Source organism: Syzygium oleosum, unplaced genomic scaffold (genome assembly GCF_021117445.2).
Source record: "Syzygium oleosum isolate NSW1041296 unplaced genomic scaffold, Sole_v2.1 Sole_v2.20, whole genome shotgun sequence".
In the NCBI taxonomy this organism is placed as follows: domain Eukaryota; kingdom Viridiplantae; phylum Streptophyta; class Magnoliopsida; order Myrtales; family Myrtaceae; genus Syzygium; species Syzygium oleosum.
Window position 1 is genome coordinate 3903596 of NW_026607504.1, and position 18420 is coordinate 3922015.

General features: G+C 40.3%; 1 protein-coding gene across 3 annotated transcripts; it reads right to left on the reverse strand.

The window, feature by feature from the left end:
- Positions 1 to 6620, reverse strand: LOC115683602 (protein STRUBBELIG-RECEPTOR FAMILY 6). Of its 3 annotated transcripts, XM_056320447.1 has the most exons (17): positions 6418 to 6620; positions 5183 to 5315; positions 5020 to 5091; positions 4876 to 4941; positions 4678 to 4749; positions 4527 to 4598; positions 4169 to 4240; positions 4018 to 4083; positions 3869 to 3931; positions 3474 to 3784; positions 2274 to 2560; positions 1642 to 1913; positions 1384 to 1516; positions 884 to 1020; positions 581 to 737; positions 302 to 467; positions 1 to 269 (listed from the first exon to the last, which is right to left on the reverse strand). In XM_056320447.1, the coding sequence occupies exons 1-16, from the start codon at positions 6533 to 6535 to the stop codon at positions 315 to 317; spliced, it is 2184 nt and encodes a 727-aa protein (XP_056176422.1). In that variant the 5' UTR covers positions 6536 to 6620; the 3' UTR covers positions 1 to 269; positions 302 to 314. The 3 variants fall into 3 exon arrangements, with proteins under 3 accessions (XP_056176422.1, XP_030464008.2, XP_056176423.1); XM_030608148.2 differs by having other exon boundaries at positions 1 to 467; XM_056320448.1 differs by lacking the exon at positions 6418 to 6620 and adding an exon at positions 5964 to 5986 and having other exon boundaries at positions 1 to 467.
- Positions 6621 to 18420: the final 11800 nt, after the last annotated feature.

Genomic DNA, 18420 nt, shown 5'->3' on the forward strand with positions numbered 1-18420 from the left:
TTCAAGGTTCAACCCAAATCTTGAATACCGATTTATTGGCACAGGCCAACCAATAAAGACAACAGAGCAAGAACTGGAGCTCGACCATGGGATGGAATATTAACAAGCTAAAGTGTACCAAGCTAATTTCTTGTTTCAAGCGGTACATCCACAGTAAATTTTTAACTCGGAAGAAAAAACTGAACAAGGTGAAAGAGATCCCTTTGCAAGAAAAGGGTCTGAACATGAACACTCGGAGCATAGACGGTCACGATCATCGTCGAATGGATCCAACTGGGTCTTCTAGGATGTGTTTTCGTAGCCAACTGGGTCTTCTAGGATGTGTTTTCGTAGGCGTCCACGTCATCGGGTCTTTGGGATGCCCTCTGCTCGTTCCCGAAGGTTCTCTTGCTCATGTTCGCCCGTTGGACTAATCGAACCAATGCTTGCACCACCTCGGACATCGGTGGTCGGAACTCTGGCTCCGCCTGCGCCAACTCATCGACACGACGATCAATATCATCGTAGCGCCAAAAAAAAGGGGACTCCTAAACCTTTTAAGAGGAAATTTCAGCTTCCTTTCACTAGTAAGATAATTTACCTGCACGCAAAGAGCGATGACATCTGCAAATCTGGAGAGGGATTTCACTGGGTAAAGCCCCTTGAGGGCTGGATCAACCATTTTAGCCAAAGCATCGATGTCGTGGAGCTGAGGCGTAGCCCATCGAACTAAGGATTGTTCAGATCTTCCCCTCGAGCTGTCAACAGAAATTTCAACATTCTAACTGTCAGATACGAGACCCTTTTTCTCCTCACAGCATTCTTTGAGCTGACGATGTAATACTAAGAGTGTAATTTCGGGTGCAAATAAGAGAGCTTTACAAGTCTCTAAAGTGAATCTCACCTATCAAAGGGTTGACGTCCAGTGAGGAGCTCCAACATGACTACTCCAAAACCGTAGACATCACTCTTTAGAGTATATTGACCCGACATTGCAACCTCCGGAGCACTGTATCCTGACCCCACATTTTGGCTCAGTATCTGCATGGGAAAGAAAACCTGAGTTTTCGAAATTATCTTAAGGATCTACTTTTATTTAAACACACACCACAGAAATTGTACAGAACTTGGAGTCCGGTAGAGACTGTTATTCCAGGGAAATGCCGAGGACGTTTTTTATATGAGTGTGAGAGAAAATTATCGGGCTCTCTTCAATGTCACCAAGTTTTGCAGAAAAAGCATGTGTTCAGCCAAGTTTTCCAAAAGAACATCCTGGGAATTCTTATGGAACTTCTGATACTAGTTCATCCAAATTGTACCATTCCCAGTTAAAAGTAGATCAAGATATCACACCCAAGGACACAAATTAGAACAAATCATTTATGCCGAAAGCTGAAAACTCACCTGTTCAGCGTTAGGGAGGAAGGTTGCTAATCCGCAATCCGAGAGATGAGGATTGAGCTCCACATCCAACAGGATGTTTGCGGACTTGATGTTCTTATGAACTATGGAAGGAGAGCAAACCTCATGCAGGTACCTGAAGCATACAGTTATCCGCATCAGATGAAAATGAAGACCCATAACTTTAGGAAACTGGGTTTTCAGTTGACTGTATGTTATGAAGCATGGTGTATAGCTTGCCCATGAACTACATAGTCTTACTCTAATGCACGTGCCGTTCCCAAAGCAATCTTGACGCGAGTATTCCATGTCAATGGCTTGCTATCTTCATCCGATAGATGCAAGAACTCATGTAAAGACCCACTTTTATGGAACTCATATATCAAAAGATGTTGCCCAAGCTCCGCGCAATAACCCACCAAATCTGTCACATTCGGATGATGCATTTGGGACATGTTTGAAACTATCTCCAGGAATTCTTCAGATAGTTCGTTGGGAAGGGCAGTTGAATCTAGTTTCTTCACGGCAAGAACCTATCATAGTGAGGAAAAGAACTGATGAGCAAAGTTCGTGACACACATCAAAGCATGTAGGTACTCGTTGACACTGGCAGCATGTTATATTGTGGTCGCAAGTTCCGAAAGTTTTTTCTTTGTGCGTGCGCACGCGCAGGCATGTACGAGGGTACGGGTGCACGTACTAATTAAGTGGGTGGGTGGTAAGCCTACCAGGGCTCCTAAAAATATGCTAATCATTTCTATCTCTTCTTGTTTGTACTCTTCCTGCAGTGCACGTCATATTTGCCTTACAATTGATTCGCATACTAAACATCAATCATAAAGCTGGTAAGGAAATTAAAAAAAACCTAAGAGAAAAGTAAGCAAGTGGCAAACCTTCGCATCATCAAATTGAGCCCGATAAACACGTCCAAACGACCCCTCACCAAGAAGGTTATCAACACTGAAGCTACCTGTAGCCATCTGCAAGTCTGCTATTGAATATGAAGTTAAGTTCGTAGGAACTTTAATAGCTTTTTTGACAGGAATAGGCTTCTTTGCAAAATCCTCATCATCGAATGACTTGTGACGATCAATAGGCGGCGGCTTGAGATTTATTGAGGCTGGCGGTGGCGGATCGAATTTTGTGTTCATTATGGAGGTTGTCTGAAAGGACTTCATTTCTGAGAAATATGCAGACACAAAAGTACAAAGAGAACAAGCTAAGTATTTGGAAGACATTTGCTATTCATCGTATGATACTGAAGAAAATCAGTACACAGTAGGGACTACAATTATCTAATAAAAGGCAGTTAGAAAGATACAGCAAATAGACAGGTTAACCCTTCAAAGAAACCCAGACATCGACTTTGGCTAAATCCACTAAATAACAATGATCACTACTAGTTATTCAGACAGCATCAAATGTACAGTTTATATGGATTCTTCCCAGTTTTATAAATGAAAAACAAGGGCAGGTGACATGGTGTCAAAGCTTGATAATGTTCACAAGCAGGTAAAAAATCGGGAGGACGAGTTGCTCTTGCAATGGGCTGCGAACCACTTGAAGGAGAAATCTATTTAGCTGATACTACTTGTAAAATTATGGAATGCTCGTGTTTACTAAGATTTGGAAGGCTGAGCACCATTATGTGCATAAGAAGACAATGCCAGAAGAAGATACAATCTTCAAGTCCATAGTTGTTGATGTTACTAACAAAGCAAAATTTATGTAAAGAGTTCACTAACACTAACAGAACTCTTAGTGATCAGCATATTCTGATATTCAATGGCGGGGTATTAAGTCAAAATCCCAAATGTAATGGACAATATTTCTACTAGTCTTGTAACTGAGCTAATCTAAAACAGGAAGCCTCTATATTTTCACTTGTGAAATGAGAAATAATGCTCAATTGTCTATGAGAAAAAAAAGACCACTAGCATCGTTCACCTCTCTGGCAGTTAACTCGGCTACTCAATCTCAAAACGAGATCATCAGCCATTTCTGCTAGAGTTATAGTAGACACAAGGAGAGAGACAAATGAGTGGTAATCCCCATTAGGTAGTGTACAAGTAGAGTTGGTGCAGATAAATCACCTTGCACTTCACTGGAAGCAAGGGGAGCAAAGGGTTGATTATCAAGCTTTTCCACATCTGAGGCCGGCCTTCTTTGAGATCTTCTCCTCACAACAAAGAATGCCACGACTGCCCCAACAAGAAGAATCGATATGACTATTCCAGCTACGCCGCCGCCGCCTATTCCCGATTTCTTGCTTCCACTGCCAGAATCGCCATTTGATGGGCTGTTTCCAGAGCCAGAGTTCTTATTGTGGTTCGGTTTGCTGGCTGGAGGTGTACCAGGTGGAGGTGGGGGTGCAGGGCCTGAGCTCCAAGAGTTACCACCTTTCCTGTCAAGAAGATACAGGCCCATAATGCAAAGAAGTTGCCATTTGAAAGAAAAATACTGAATTGACTTAAAGTTGGATGCTCACTGGAGATCAATATTTTTCAGCTGCGCTGGTATCCATCCTGTAAATTGGTTGTTTGCGACGTTCCTAAGATACACAGAAGTGCAAAATCAGTTCATTAAGGAGCCACAATCAATGCGCGGCTAACTTACAACGGCGATACTGTTACTCACAGAGTTTCGAGTGGAAGATTGGCAAGGACATTTATATCCCCAGTGAATTGATTGTTTTGCAAGTACCTTTACAAGGATGAACGAGGATGGTAAGGAAAGCGCCAAGATGATGGACCAAGTTTTTACAGGTAAATCAGTGGCCAGCACTTACATGGTTGTCATGCTTGAGAGGGAACTAATACTTTGAGGCAGATTACCGGATAATTGATTAAAAGAGACATCACTGAAACAACAAAGAAGACCAACAAGGAAAAATGTTACATCAACTAACCAAGGAGGTATTAGACACTTTGTAAAGGGATGTTCAAAAGAAAATAAAAAAGAAAGTATCTTTCTGGTTAATGAAATCTCTGAAGACTCCATCAACCTAATTTATGTAAACATGAATGCCGATGATTAATTAATTAATTAATTAAAGGAGGATGGATAACTGCTTCGACATCCTCAGTTAAGCAAAAGTAAGTTTTTGCAGTCCACCGAAATAAGCGTAGATAAGAAAAGAATCTCACAGGGTGGCGAGGGAAGAAAGCTGTCCAAACATATCGTTCAATGAACCTTGCAGCTGATTGTGGCCAAGGTTTCTACAGTTCAACAAAAAGAGATCCTAAGTTATATATTCCAACAGTACAGACCACAGATAACAGGATCGAGTCTACTTACAGGTACTTAAGAGAGGTCAGTTGAGCAATAGACCACGGGATTTGCCCATTAAAGTTATTATTAGCAAGGTTTCTGCACGAAAAAAAAAATATGAATGCAACCACTTCAGGTCAGAAAGATAAAAATGGCAGATACAAAAAGCATTTAAAAAGAAAAAGGAAATGAGAAGACAGAAAATGAAGGGCACAATTAACATACAATCTTTGCACATTTAGAGGAATTTGATAAGGTAGCTGTCCTCCAAGATTGTTATTGCTGAGATCTCTGTGAAAGAACAACACTTTATGAAACATTTTGTTTGATAACCGGTTTAAGCAGAGCAAATTAGGCCATCTATCTTACAGATTTGTCACTGATGTCATGCTTTGGAGCTTGTAACCAACCAACCCAGAGAGGCTAAGACCTGGTAATTTACTGACAAAAGATGACAGCACTGCACATATTAGAGATCGGAAACTGCATAGATATAACTAAAGATGAATCAAGGTCGATTTTAGAATTTCACATTTCAGTGACCCTGGAGCCCGAGCAAGTAATGCCTTTCCACGACTGTCCACATGGATCGCCACCACTGGCACTCCATTGAGTCAGTTGAGAAGGTTGGTTTAGATAGCTATACATCTCCTGTAAAGCAGCAGCTGTGCATCGGACGAAACACAAGCAGAAAAATTAATCGGTGTAAGATTGAACCAGAATATGATATCAAATTGATTAGTAAATTATTTGCTGTCAAACTGAGAATTTCTCAGACATGCTTTGATTCAGCAATGCAAAGTCAATCATAAAGTCCGACCTGCTGTCAATAAAAATTATGAATTCTAGGAAACGTGTCAAAATCATTCGACAGGTAAAACAGCATTTCTGAAGGTAACAAGACGGAGTATGAGAACGCCTATTGCACTTCTACTCTATTTCACTTCCACAAATTATATTCCGAGAATATATGAGTCGACATTCTGACCGCCGAATGTAAAATTCTTTGCTAATTTTCTTATATACTTCACTTCAAGTTTATTATACTGCAGCAATAGTGTCAATTGACATCAAATCTCATCAAACCGGAGAAGATGATGTGCCATGTTGAACCTTTCAGCACAAACTGCGAGTCTCAGCCAAAACCATTAGCAGGATTCAGTACAAATTCTGAATGGCCTCAAAACCCATATTTTCATATCGTCACTCCCTATCCTTAAAGAATAACCTAATTCTATATCTTTCATTATAGACGGAGTCGTCTGACAATTGGCCACAAGTTCCATTCAAGCATCAACCAAGCAAACTCCCACCTGAGTTCGAAATTCAGCGAGTTTGATAACAATAATAGGCCGATTATCTAAACATGAGTCAGTATTTGACATTTACACCGATACACATCACTTCCTTAATGAGCCTGCAGTCATAACTGTGCTCAATATTACCAAATTTATCTGAACTCCCAAAAGAACCAACTTTGCTTCACTATCAGCTGGCTCTAAAAAAATCCTTCGATCTGATCTGCCCTCCAAAGCAGTGTACAACAGACAAATCCAGGGATATGAAAAGGCAAAAAGCTCAGTGAGTGATGAATTAAGCAAATTTTTCAACACAGAAGCAAGATCCAGTGACCCAGAAAGAATTAATATCTTTTTATAAAAAGGTAGATTATGGAAAGAAAGATAATATTGCAGATTGCAGAGCAGTGAGACATGAGAGGAGCTTTCAGCTGCAAAAGAAAAGAAAGAAGATGGGGTTGATGCTCACCGTCAGACGGATCTGTATCAGCATTGATGGAAGTGAATGTACAGCCCAGAATGCAGACTTCAAGCACTATCAAGAACACCGACATCATCTTCTTCTTCCTCCTCCTCACACTCTCCATCACTCCTCTCAAGTGTTCTTGATGACTCTCTCTCCCTCTCTCTCTCTCTCTCTCTCCCTCTCTCCCCAAAATCACTGACCCAAAAGAACCAAAGAGGCTGTATCAATCAGCCCTTTTCTTATTAATCTTTTTCTCCCGTAATATATAGATATATAATAATTACATATTTTATACCTGTTCAGCCGTGTCAAGGGAAAGAGCTGGCAGGCACGAATTGCCAGAAGAATCCAAAGCCACAGAAAAAAAGGTCCTTAAAAACTCATTTCCATCATATTATGTTAATTCCCCTCCAATATTTATGAAACGTTTTTCTGACTTTCTCAAATATTAAATGTACAAATACAGAAAAGGAAAGGTGAAAGCTTTCGTGGGTGAGCGTTACTGTGCGTGTATGGCCACGTATATTGTCTGTCCGGGAGGCCGATTTTGTTTCCTTTCTTGTTAACCCGTAAAAAGAAAAAACAGTGAAATCCATTGACAGAGCAAAAAAGAAAAGTCTAGTGGATGTGTAGCTTTCACAAGGATCACACGCTTTACGTCTTATTCACTTTTAAAAAAATCGAAATTTAGAGTGGGGCATATCGTATTGGTAGCTTTCACAGGAGCTGGCAGAAGGAATAACAATACGGATCTTGAAGACCGAGCCGACGTCTTTCTTTTAACCGAGAACAGCATGGTCAAAAAACAGGGGGATCAGATGAACTCATCTTCCCCTGTTTTCACGCTCCTGCAAGCTGGCCCCAATCCATCCATGGTTACGGGAGAGAGTCACGAGACTCTTGTACGCATTATAGAACGAACCCCTTGTTCACATTCGAACCCCCCCTTTCATCGTCTCCGTGTCCATGTCCATGTCCATGTAATCTCCCACAAAGAAACAATCTTGATCTGCACCCGTTACCGTTCTCCATCCGACTCAAGAAAAGCGTAGATCTTTGACCCAGAAAGAAACCGAGTTAGATCTACCCGTCCGCGAGACTAGATTACGTTAGGAGTGAGACCAAAAACCCAGAAACACGCGGGCGTTGAAAAACTCTTTGCCGGGTGGGTGTGGGGAGGAGTGTTGTTGATAGTCAGCGTCGGTGCCAGAGAAGATGTAGGTGGGATGGCACTACTTCTTCTTCGTCGTTCTAACGTATCCAGCTTTCTCCTATTTCTGTTTTTGCCCCTTCTTTTGCTTCAACTTTCCATTTCGAACCCCCCTCTTCTCCTCCTATCGTTACAGAACAGTGCCGTTCTGACATTTTGTCTGCACCATGTTGCCTCGGTACCCTCGTTAATTCGTCATAAACAAGGCTTCTTTCAGCTTATCCATGCTAATGCTCCCGAATTTGTCAGACTCGAGACGAAATCGAGTAAACAAAAAGAAATAATTTTACCTTAATACGAACAGATAAAGAAATAAAACCAGGAGGAATTAGGGAGGCCGACACAAGAGAGAGAGAGAAATTCCCAGTTTTCTGTCCTCTTCACAAACAGTAATTTAAGGTCGGTCCATACCTAAGTTTCCAGTTCTCTCTTCTTCTGTCAACAAAAGCGACATTTTTCAATTGAAATGTGGCGGAAGAGAATGTGCGTGGCGCACCACTCCTGCCCTCAATCAACGGGCACGTCTGTCTGTTGCCGTAGCTGCTTGCATTATGCGACCAAAACACAAAACGACACGCGTTCATCAATCGCGCAACACCAAGCGACAACAAAATCAGAAATTGAAAATTTGATTAAGTTGTTGTCCACGTAACAACAAAACCCTGAAACAATCAAGGTTTGCGAGCCTCGTTTTTGTCCTTCGACGAGGACACGGGATCGGATATATTGCGCTTTGACCCATCAAATTAGTTTGAATGCGATTAGGGAAATTATTTGGTCGCGCATTGAATTTGGCTGAGTTAGATGACCCACCACTAAAGGAACCACGTAACAAAAGATGGGGTTGGAGAGGCTCCATTTTAGTTTTTAATTCATCCATAGATTAAACTAGCGATCGAGAGTATTGGCGTCGCTTCGTTTGAAAGGCATATGTTAGCGGGTCATGGCCGCAACATATCATGGGCCACGCCCGAGTAAGATTAAGGAGTCTAGATGGAAAGTGATTTTTTTCCCTTTTGAGCTTGAAGGGTGTGGTTTCAGGTTCGGTTCAGGGAGCGAGCGCCAATCACTCCTTGATGAAGCAACGATGTTAAAGTACAGCGACATGTCGTAGCATTGGGAGACGAGATGAGAACTCGAAAGTGAAGAATTTCGCGCTCGCAGATCGAAGCCCACTCGTAATACGATCGAGTAAGATTAAGGAGTCTAGATGGAAAGTGATTTTTTTCCCTTTTGAGCTCGAAGGGTGTGGTTTCAGGTTCGGTTCAGGGAGCGAGCGCCAATCACTCCTCGATGAAGCAACGATGTTAAAGCACAGCGACATGTCGTAGCATTGGGAGACGAGATGAGAACTTGAAAGTGAAGAATTTACCGCTCGCAGATCGAAGCCCACACGGTAATGCGATCAGGGAAAAGATTCAAGATCGAACGAGATGCGCATTGTATCCGTTATTAAGATATTCGGATTGCGTTAACCGATGAACTCTAGTCGAAAATCCGCTCTTAAAGAAAAGAATCCCTTCGCAAGAATCGCCATCAAGCGAGCGTCAATTACCCCTCGGTGAAGCGACGATGTTGAGGTGCAATGACGTGTCGTCGTCGTCGGCAACGAGATGATAACTTGAAAGTGAAGAATTTCCCGCTCGCAAATCGAAGCCCACGCAGTAATACAGTATGGGAAAAGATTCGAGATTGGACGAGATGCGCGTTGTATCTATTATCGAGATATTCAGATTGCATTATATGGACGAACCCTGATCGAAAATCCGCTATTAATGAAAAGAATCGCCATCATTCGTGTACTGATTACCGAACATGTGTATCAGGTTTCAATTTTTAAGAGAGAATAAAACATTACGACGTGTACCGGAATAATAGCTTCGCAAAAAAAGAAAGTTAGATGGGGTCCCCCCCACAAAACCTGGCTCTCATGATTCATTATTTGCGGGGGTTTGGTGCACGCAACTGCAAATTATAAAATTATGCCGTCATTGTCGGGAAGATAGAACCGTGATAGCGATATAGAATTAAGCACTCAGCATAAAATAGTTGGTGAAAATTTGTTCTTGTGTACTTTAATTAATTAACCACCATCCGTGCCAAATGCCGGTGTCCGGCTCCCCATGTAGTACGACAAACGCTCGATGAGGAAGGAAGGACACGAGTCGCCCGAGCAATGGGTTTGAAATGGGAAACCTGATTAAAAAAAAATTAATATCACGAAAAATCTCAAATTAATACACATGCGATAGATTTATCACAAATTAATTTTTTGACCACAAAAAATCTTAAATTAAAACACCCGTGACAATTTTATACCAAACTAATTTTTTTACCACAAAAAATCCCAAACGGATACATTTGCGATAAATTTACCCTCCGTTAATTTCAGTTAAATTGGATTAATGCAAAAAAAAAAATCACAAACTGATACACCTGTGATAAATAGAGGGTAAAATCCAAAACCGATATATCCGTCAACTACTGAGTGTCATTTAACAAAATAATTTAACAGTAAAATTTAACGGAAACTACCACAGGATAAAATTATCACAGGTGTACAAGTTTGAGATTTTTGGTGGTCAAAAAATTAATTCTGGATAAAATTGTCACGGGTATATCAGTTTAGGGTTTTTCGCAGTATTAACTCTAAAAAAAAATTGTGATTAGATAGGGTGGGATTAATAAATTAAATGAATTAATCGACCGGACGAAAATGACAGGTAAAGGGGTTTGTCGGTGACGTAATAAATACGAAAGTGTTGAAAATTATATGGCGTGCCACGAAGATCAACGGTGACAGCTTGTCCGAAAGATGTAGCCGTTGGTCATGGCCTCCTCTTTCTCTGTCTTCGGTCCTTGCTTGTTTGTGTCTGGTCTAAAAGTGGGACTCAGCTAATTCTGAAGCAGCTCCTTTATTTATTTATTTTTCTTTTTTTTTGTGACCTTTTTATGACGGGAAATTTCGATTTAGTCATATGATATAAAAAATTTAATTTTCGGGAGTAGGGTTGAGGAAAGTTAAGAGAGAGAAAAATACAGAAAAAAAAAAGAAATCGGAAAATTTCCCCGCCTCCTTTTCTTGCGAAAAATTCGAATTCGTACGCGTTTTCCTTTCATTTCCCGAATATATGGGGCGAGCACTAAACTCCGACGGGCATAAGTCGCATGTAAGGTTGTTTAGCACGGCGGCTCAGCCGAAACTCGTGATTCACTCTCGAATCGAACCGGCCATATGGCAAAAACCCCCCAAGATTCCGCGTATAATCTCGTAAAGCGTACGGACAGTCGCGGATTCCGAGCAATGTGATTGATCTTGGTCACTGTTTCATGGGAAAATTACCAAAAAAGTTATAAACTTATTGCAATTGTGACAATTCAATTCTAAATCTTTTTTTTCTTTTTGTCAATTGAGTTCTAAACCTTTTGCATTTGTGCCAATTCAGTTTATCCGGCCAACACTGACATGGACGCTGGGCGTCTTACGTGGCACCGCCGATAGTGACATGGACAATTCTTAATAATATATTATTATTATTTTTCATTTTTTTTCTTTCTTTTTTTCTTCCCTTCCTCTTCTTTCTCTAGCCGGTCGCCAAGGTCCGACGATTGGCGAGACCTCGCCGGCCTCGGGCGAGCCTCGCCATGGCTAGGCTAGCAAGGATCAAGTCTCACCGGCCATGGGTGAGGCACGACCTCCATGGCTGGCAAGGCTCGACCCTTGCTAGCCCAACGAGCGGCCTAGGCAAGGCTCGAGCGACCGGTTAGAGAGAGAAAAAGAATGGAAGAAAAAACATATTCGAAAAAAATATTAAAATACTATTAAAAATTATTTACATCAGTGATAACGGTGGTACGTAGAATGACCGAAGTCCACGTCAGCGCCGGCCGGATGAACCGAATTGGTACAAATACAAAAAATTTAGGAGTCAATTGACAAAAAAAATAATTTAAAACAGAATTGACATAATCACAATTAATTAATGACTTTTTCCGTAATTTTTCCCCCTTTCATTCCATGCAACGAGTTTATATTTAGGGGTAATTGAAGGACGTGTTTGTTAATATGTATTATTATACCCCGAGTGCCTTACGAGGAGAGCAAAGTGGAGATGCCGCGGAGGAGGAATAGTGGCAAATGAGCTGCGCAGAAATATTTTAGGAGTGGGGTTTGCTCTGTTCTCCGTCGCTCCTTTTCTTTCTCGTGATGAAGTGCTATGCACGCGTTTCAGTCATCAGTACAAGTCTACATCTGACCTAGGGCTCAGTGCCAAGTGCCAACCGTACAAAAACGTTTTTATATTGGCAGTGCCTAAAACCTAAGGAGAGGGAGCCATCATGCCCAAAATGTCAATTTTGAGTACTTGATGCCACTAATTTCACTGTTGCGATAAATACAATTTATTTTGTAGGGTGGTCCGACCTTCAAATAGATTCGCAACAGTTGACGGGATTTGCACTCGATCTTTCCCTTCTTGATATCGCCTTTCGCGAAAGTGCATATCCGCTTTTGGTTTCTAATACTTTGCGCTATTATATATCATATGGGAAACCATTGCCATCTTCCGTTAAGACGATTCGTGTTGACAATCATCTTCGTGTTTTAGCGTAAATATCGTGAATTCATCGAAATGGTGTCCTTCAGCCCTTTTGCTTAAAAGAATACTACTCAACTCTTGCAAATTTTCTTTTTTAACCACGTCGAGAGGAGAAGCAAAACACCTAATGCGAGAGTTGCAATTTTCTTCGGACTTATATTGTGTCTCTCAATATTGCAAGCTATTGGATGTTCAATAAAATGAAAGGCCGGATTGAATAAGGTTTTACATAGATGGGGATGGGAAGGGGAAGTGAGAGCCCATGACTTTGGGCCAACCGAGGAAAAAATGTGTGCCTTTGTTTGTCCATTCTATCTATAGGATCTTTAATTCAAGTAACATGCAGGAGCTTCATGGAATTTCTCAAATAGAGAGTTTATCAGGAGCACCCCTATAGCAACGAATCAATAAAGTGCTCAAAAGAATCCAGTAGAAACACCAACAATATCGTGCCTTGTTTCTCATTAATTACGGCATCATCAACGTTCTTTAAATCTACCATGGACTTATTACACTCATCTAAAATTCTAAATGGGCTCCAATAGATGTACCTTTTAACCACTCGAAACTCAAACATCATTTTCAACATATATAAGCAATTGTTCAAACTCTTCATTAGACAAAGTGCCTAAAGTTTTGTCCACGGCGATGCGGTATCCTAGCTTTAGCCACTTCAATCAATAGCTCATCCGATAGATTCAACAAGATTATGCTTTTTGCCTTCTCTATCAACTTTACCTTATCAGCCTCTTTCATCATTTTTGACAATTATTCCTTGCCATCCAATGCCTTTGCCAAATCTAATAATGCTCCACAACCCAAAGTTATTCCAAACAGTAATCAGACGAGCAAAAAGCCCCAAATCAACTCTAGAAACCACAACCTTAGCTCTGATACCAATTCTTGTGAGCGTGCAGCAGAATCACGATACCTTCATCTGGGCAGATTGCCAAGAGAGAGTCAAGTCCGAGGTCGTCAATATATTTAATTAAACTCACATTCATTCAAAAACTTAAGTCAATAAGTTACGAGTTTATTATGATATATTAACTACTATACATTATATCAGTTTTTTGATGTGGGACTTTCCTACTACAACTTACGTGTGTATCTCAACAATATTCCCCTCACTTGTGAACTCGATGTTAGGTCTGCTCCCCTTTCATCATGTATCTTTTTGCATCAACATGTTTCAACTTGAATCTCTAACACCCACACTTATTGAGATATGTACTAAACATTGATACACATTGGGATGGGCCACCAATCAACTGTCGGCCCTAACATCGCTTATTGTGAAAATAACGTAGAAACTAACATGTTTTGCAATTTAAGTCAAACACGAGACTACGCAGTTACCAAAGTAATCAACGAGGAATGGTACAAAACACCGTAGATTTTTTGGGTTGGGGGATTCTGTTAAGTTTCAATTCGCGGCAAGTGTTAGCTACCATATCTATTATAAATTGAGAAGAGCTATTCAATTGTTCAAGTTGCCTCCAATTACAACCAAAGCAAGGCCACAAGTGTTAGAGCTAACCACCCAGAAATCACTATAAATTCGGAGAGTACAGAGTTTACAGTCATTCAATTGTTCAAGTTGCCTCCAATTACAACCAAAGCAAGGCCACAAGTGTTAAATCACAATTTTTAACAAAAAACTCACTCCGAATCTAATATCAGAGCAGAATATATATTTCTATATTTCTATTTTTATCCAGAATAGGAAATCCATTTTAGAAAATCTACACCAACTAAGAATTTGCTCTATGTATAAATTAGAATATGTGACGGTCAGCTCCAATTCATCTAATATAACGAGAAGTACTAGATTTGACTTTGTCGGTTTAAAGTGCGTTTGCTTTCAATTTCTCCCTTTCTGTAAATTCCTTGGTTTTTCACACTTCAAAATTTTTCCTTTCATTTAACCCTTGAAACCTAAATCCTCTCAGAATATTCAACTATGAACGTGTGGAATCGTGCATGATTTTGCGAACACCACCACACTTGTACCCAGATTCTCTACCATTTTGGCCCTCTTTTTCCAACCTCAAAAAATTCTATCTCAATGTCATTGCAATCGAGGAATGTCTTCTCTTCTCTTTTCTTTTTTCATTTTACGAGGGACGTCATGCAAGATGAAAAGTTCTTTTTTTATTTCGAGAATATGTAGGAAACACAATAATGCTCGCGTTCTCTTGCATGGCAAATGCATATGGATCCAAGTTCCAACATAGACCCGCATGTTCAGTGCAAAGGAGGCACGCAATCGACACGAACCTCGGAACTTGGATCTTGAATTTAATCGGATCCTGCCAAACAATTTCATTAGATTGACTAATGTGATCTTATCAAAGATGGGTCTTGTTGACTCATCGATAATCCAAAACTTTATGCTGCTAAAAACTCAAATCATTCACATTGTCGAACCTCAAAGGGTAGGGTTTCAATAGGTTATATGGATACACACACGTACGTTGCCAAGTTCATTTGACCGTTCTTTGTGATAGTCTTTTAGTTGATGAGGATGGGAAAATGGAAATTAGGGTTTGAGAAATATAGTTGTATGAATATATCTATTTATCTTTCCTTTCCAAGAGATTTTAAATTTACAATTTTTGTCCTGGAAAATTGTCCAAAAATGATGGTGGTTGTATGAATATATCTATTCAGCACTGGCTGTGCTACTAGGACAACCGGCGTCTACGTCATCGAAATTCGGTCAAAATTGGCATGACGGACTCAATTGGCAAAATTGGAATAGGTTTAGGACTCTTTGAACAATTTTTTCCATTTTTGCCCACAAATAACATCTTTCAAGAGACATTTCGGTCATTGCTGCAAGCACACGAGTGAAAAAAATAATGTCAATCAAACCATGACTTCTCCAACAGGCAAACGAAAGGAGTAATAAACAAAAATAGATATTGCCGAACCCTGTCTCATGGACACCATTCTCAATCAATCACCTTGCCTCGTCTTCATCGGGCAACTTCTCCTACTTTCATGCTACCCTTCCCCATTTTCCTAGCCCCACCCTCATCAATCCATGGATCATATTAATTTGATATTAATATAAGAAAAATAAAAAAAATTCATTCTCTTCACGTCCTCTTCAATTGCCCTTAGTCAACTCTCTTGTATAAATACCCTCGAGTCCTCCTAACCCCACTCTTCATGCTATGCTCCTCTTGAATTTTCAGTCGTCTTCAACGCTTGGTCATGGCCGAGCTTCATCAATGGAAGTGTGACGAGGCCAAGGCGTGCACCAGAAGGAAGGGAAGGATCAATGGCCTCACTAGGAAGTGCGCTTCCTTGGTTCGAGAACGGCGCGCCCGTGTTTACATCTTGCGCCGCTGTGCCACCATGCTCCTTCGGTCTTACATTTGCGGAGACGATCGCTGACTCGTCTCCTTCGAAAATCGTATGTATATATACCCAGTCGCTTTTCTCGGCCCGATCGAGTCATTTTGATCTTTTGCTTCACCAGGCCCCATGCCTACAAGTTTAAGCGATTACCTATTGGTGACTCCATCTTGTATAAGATTAATCTCGAAAACTTCGTCTCGTGCATCTTCCGTTTTAACCCTAGCGATGACGACATGAGTCACTCGCTAGGGTTCTTTTTCGATGCACGGGGAAGAGTTTTCTGAGAAACCGACATGGAAAGATAGTGATTCCTTGTGACAATGCCAAGGAACTTTCTCTTGTTTCCTTCGATTTAGCTTCCTTTGTATCTCTCCTCTTCCTTTCTTCATTTTTGGTTTCTTCATTTCCGGAGAAGCTTGGGAGAAGATCAAATTGTAATACCATCATTATGTCTTCAATGTCATTATATATTCTCCCATGTTAAAGCTCTCTTCCCTCTTTTGTCCTCTGTTATTGTGAGCAATATGCATGCATGGGATGTATGTTCGTTTAATCTCGATAAATTGAGAGAAATAATTTGTATGTTGTTTTGAAAAAGCTTTGCTAAATAATCAAGAATCACACTAATCTGCCCAGCAAATGCTAGTTACAGAAGAAATCATCCAACATGCAATTACAAAATGAGTGAAGGCATTCGGTGCATATCACTAAAAGACAAAATCAGTTGACCTTCTAATAATCAAGACCCTTGATCAAGAACTTTGGCTCCACGTCGTGAACGATCGAACATAAAATACAACGATGGTGACTGGTTAGAATCGATCATGATAAGAGAAACTGACACTGGTGAATAGTTGACTACAAATTTTTTTGCGTTGGCTTGACTAAACAAAAAGTGGCTTTCCCATAGAGAGAGCAAATTATTATTTTTTAATCTATGTCAATGCAAAAAATAGTATCGATGCTTCGAGTTGATAATGGAGAAGCTCAAACATACCGTGCAATGAATTTCTATTGTACATAGATTGTTCACACATATATCCTTGGACTTCATTGTTTATTATTTTGCCTTACTTCAATCGCTTCCTAAATTTTGAAGTGGAAAGAAGCTATTTATGTTTTCTTCATATTTTTCCTTCGATATTTTCCTCTTTTACAAATCAAAAGAGGAAAATATTTCACCGCTAATCAGTTTTGAATGACATAAACACTAGATTTTTACACTTTAATTTTTATCCAAGTTTTTTTTGCTAGTTTTTTTTTGGTCGGATTGCGGGTTTCACTAGTTATACTTTGATTTAAATTTAACGCGGAATATCTGAAGCAGTTTGAAAAATATAATTATTCACGTGTAATATGGTCCATTTTTTTTTCGATATTTAAAACACCATTCCGTTGTCAATGAGAAAAAAAAAATTGGATACAATTAACGAGGAGATGGAAAATCCAAAGTTTTTCCCGCGGAAAACGACGGATAGTCAACTGTCACCATCGAGAGCTGGCGAAGAAAAGGAGATGACGCAGACTAAGACATAGACAATGGTCGAACCAAGAAACAAACGGGAGCAGGGAGAGACAGCTTCTCACGACTGTACATCAGCTACGCAGCACAACACAAGAACCTCAAAAAGGACTTGAATTGATCGTCTCTTTCTCGTTCTTGCCGTAGCACGGAGGTTCCTATCGCCCCAGGAGTTATTTTCCGAGTTGGCACGGAATGTACCTCGTGCCTCAATGATGCAAATCATGCATGTGCTCCCACTGCTATAAACACAGGAATGAAGATTCCTGTGATTGATCTGCAAGGTTTTCCGTCGCAGTACGTGTGGCAAGGAGTGGGGGTGTTTCAGGGTGTTGAAATACGGGATCTCAGAGGCATTGACGGGGGAGATGAAGGCGGTGGCGAGGTCACTGCTTGATCTTCTTCCCATGGAGGCAAAGAAGAAGAAGAATGAGGACCAGGTGATGGAAGGGAGTGGGTAGGTGGAGCCGACCAAGGCAAATCCTCTGTCTGTATGAGGCTTTAGGGTTTTATGACATGGGCTCTGCTGAAGCTGTGGATGTGTTCTGTTCCCAGTTGAACGCTTCTCCTCATCTAACGTTCGATCTTTCTCTCTTTCTCGCGCAGCAAAATTTCACTACCTTCACTGCTGAAGCACAAGCCAAAATAAGCATTCTATGTTTGATGAACTTCCAACTCTCGGAATTTGTAATCATGTCTTGCTGTTTCGTGCCTACCATGTGTCTGTGTTAACAAAACAATGGAAAGAACATGCATCATAGCGATTACTTGTGATGATTGAAGGATTTTTTCTCCTGTTCTTTCTTTATTTTTCGTTTCTTCATATCAGAAGAAGCTTGGGAGAAGTTCAAATTCTAATACCCTCACTATGTCGGCAATATCATTATATATATTCAAATATCGACTCTCTTTTTTCTTATTTATCCCATATTCTTAGATAATCTGATTTCCCTTCCCTCTTTTGTCTTCTGTTATTGCAAGTAATATGCATGCATGGGACGTATATTCGTTTGATCTTGATGAATAGAGAGAATAATTTGTATATTGTCTTGAAGAAGCTTTGCTAACAATCAATAATCACATTAATCTGCCGAGCAAATGCTAACTACAAAAGAAATCAACCAACATGCAATTAGAAAATGAGGGAAAGCGTTCGATATATATATCATGAAATGACAAAATCAATTGGTCAGAGTTGATCGACGATAAAAGAAACCGATATAAGTGAAAGGTCGACCACAATTTTTGCATTGACTTTGATTAAACATCGAGAGAGGACTTCTCTTTTTATCTCTATTAATGCAAAA

Bases quoted from the DNA above. Each gene is read 5' to 3' on its own strand.
- LOC115683602 (XM_056320447.1), bottom strand. From the start codon at position 6,535: ATGGAGAGTGTGAGGAGGAGGAAGAAGAAGATGATGTCGGTGTTCTTG. The intron at 4,241-4,526 runs GTGAGATTCTTT...TTGTTGTTTCAG, and splicing joins CTTTCTTCCCTCGCCACCCT to TGATGTCTCTTTTAATCAAT. The intron at 2,561-3,473 runs GTGATTTATCTG...CATATTTCTCAG, and splicing joins TGCTTCCAGTGAAGTGCAAG to AAATGAAGTCCTTTCAGACA.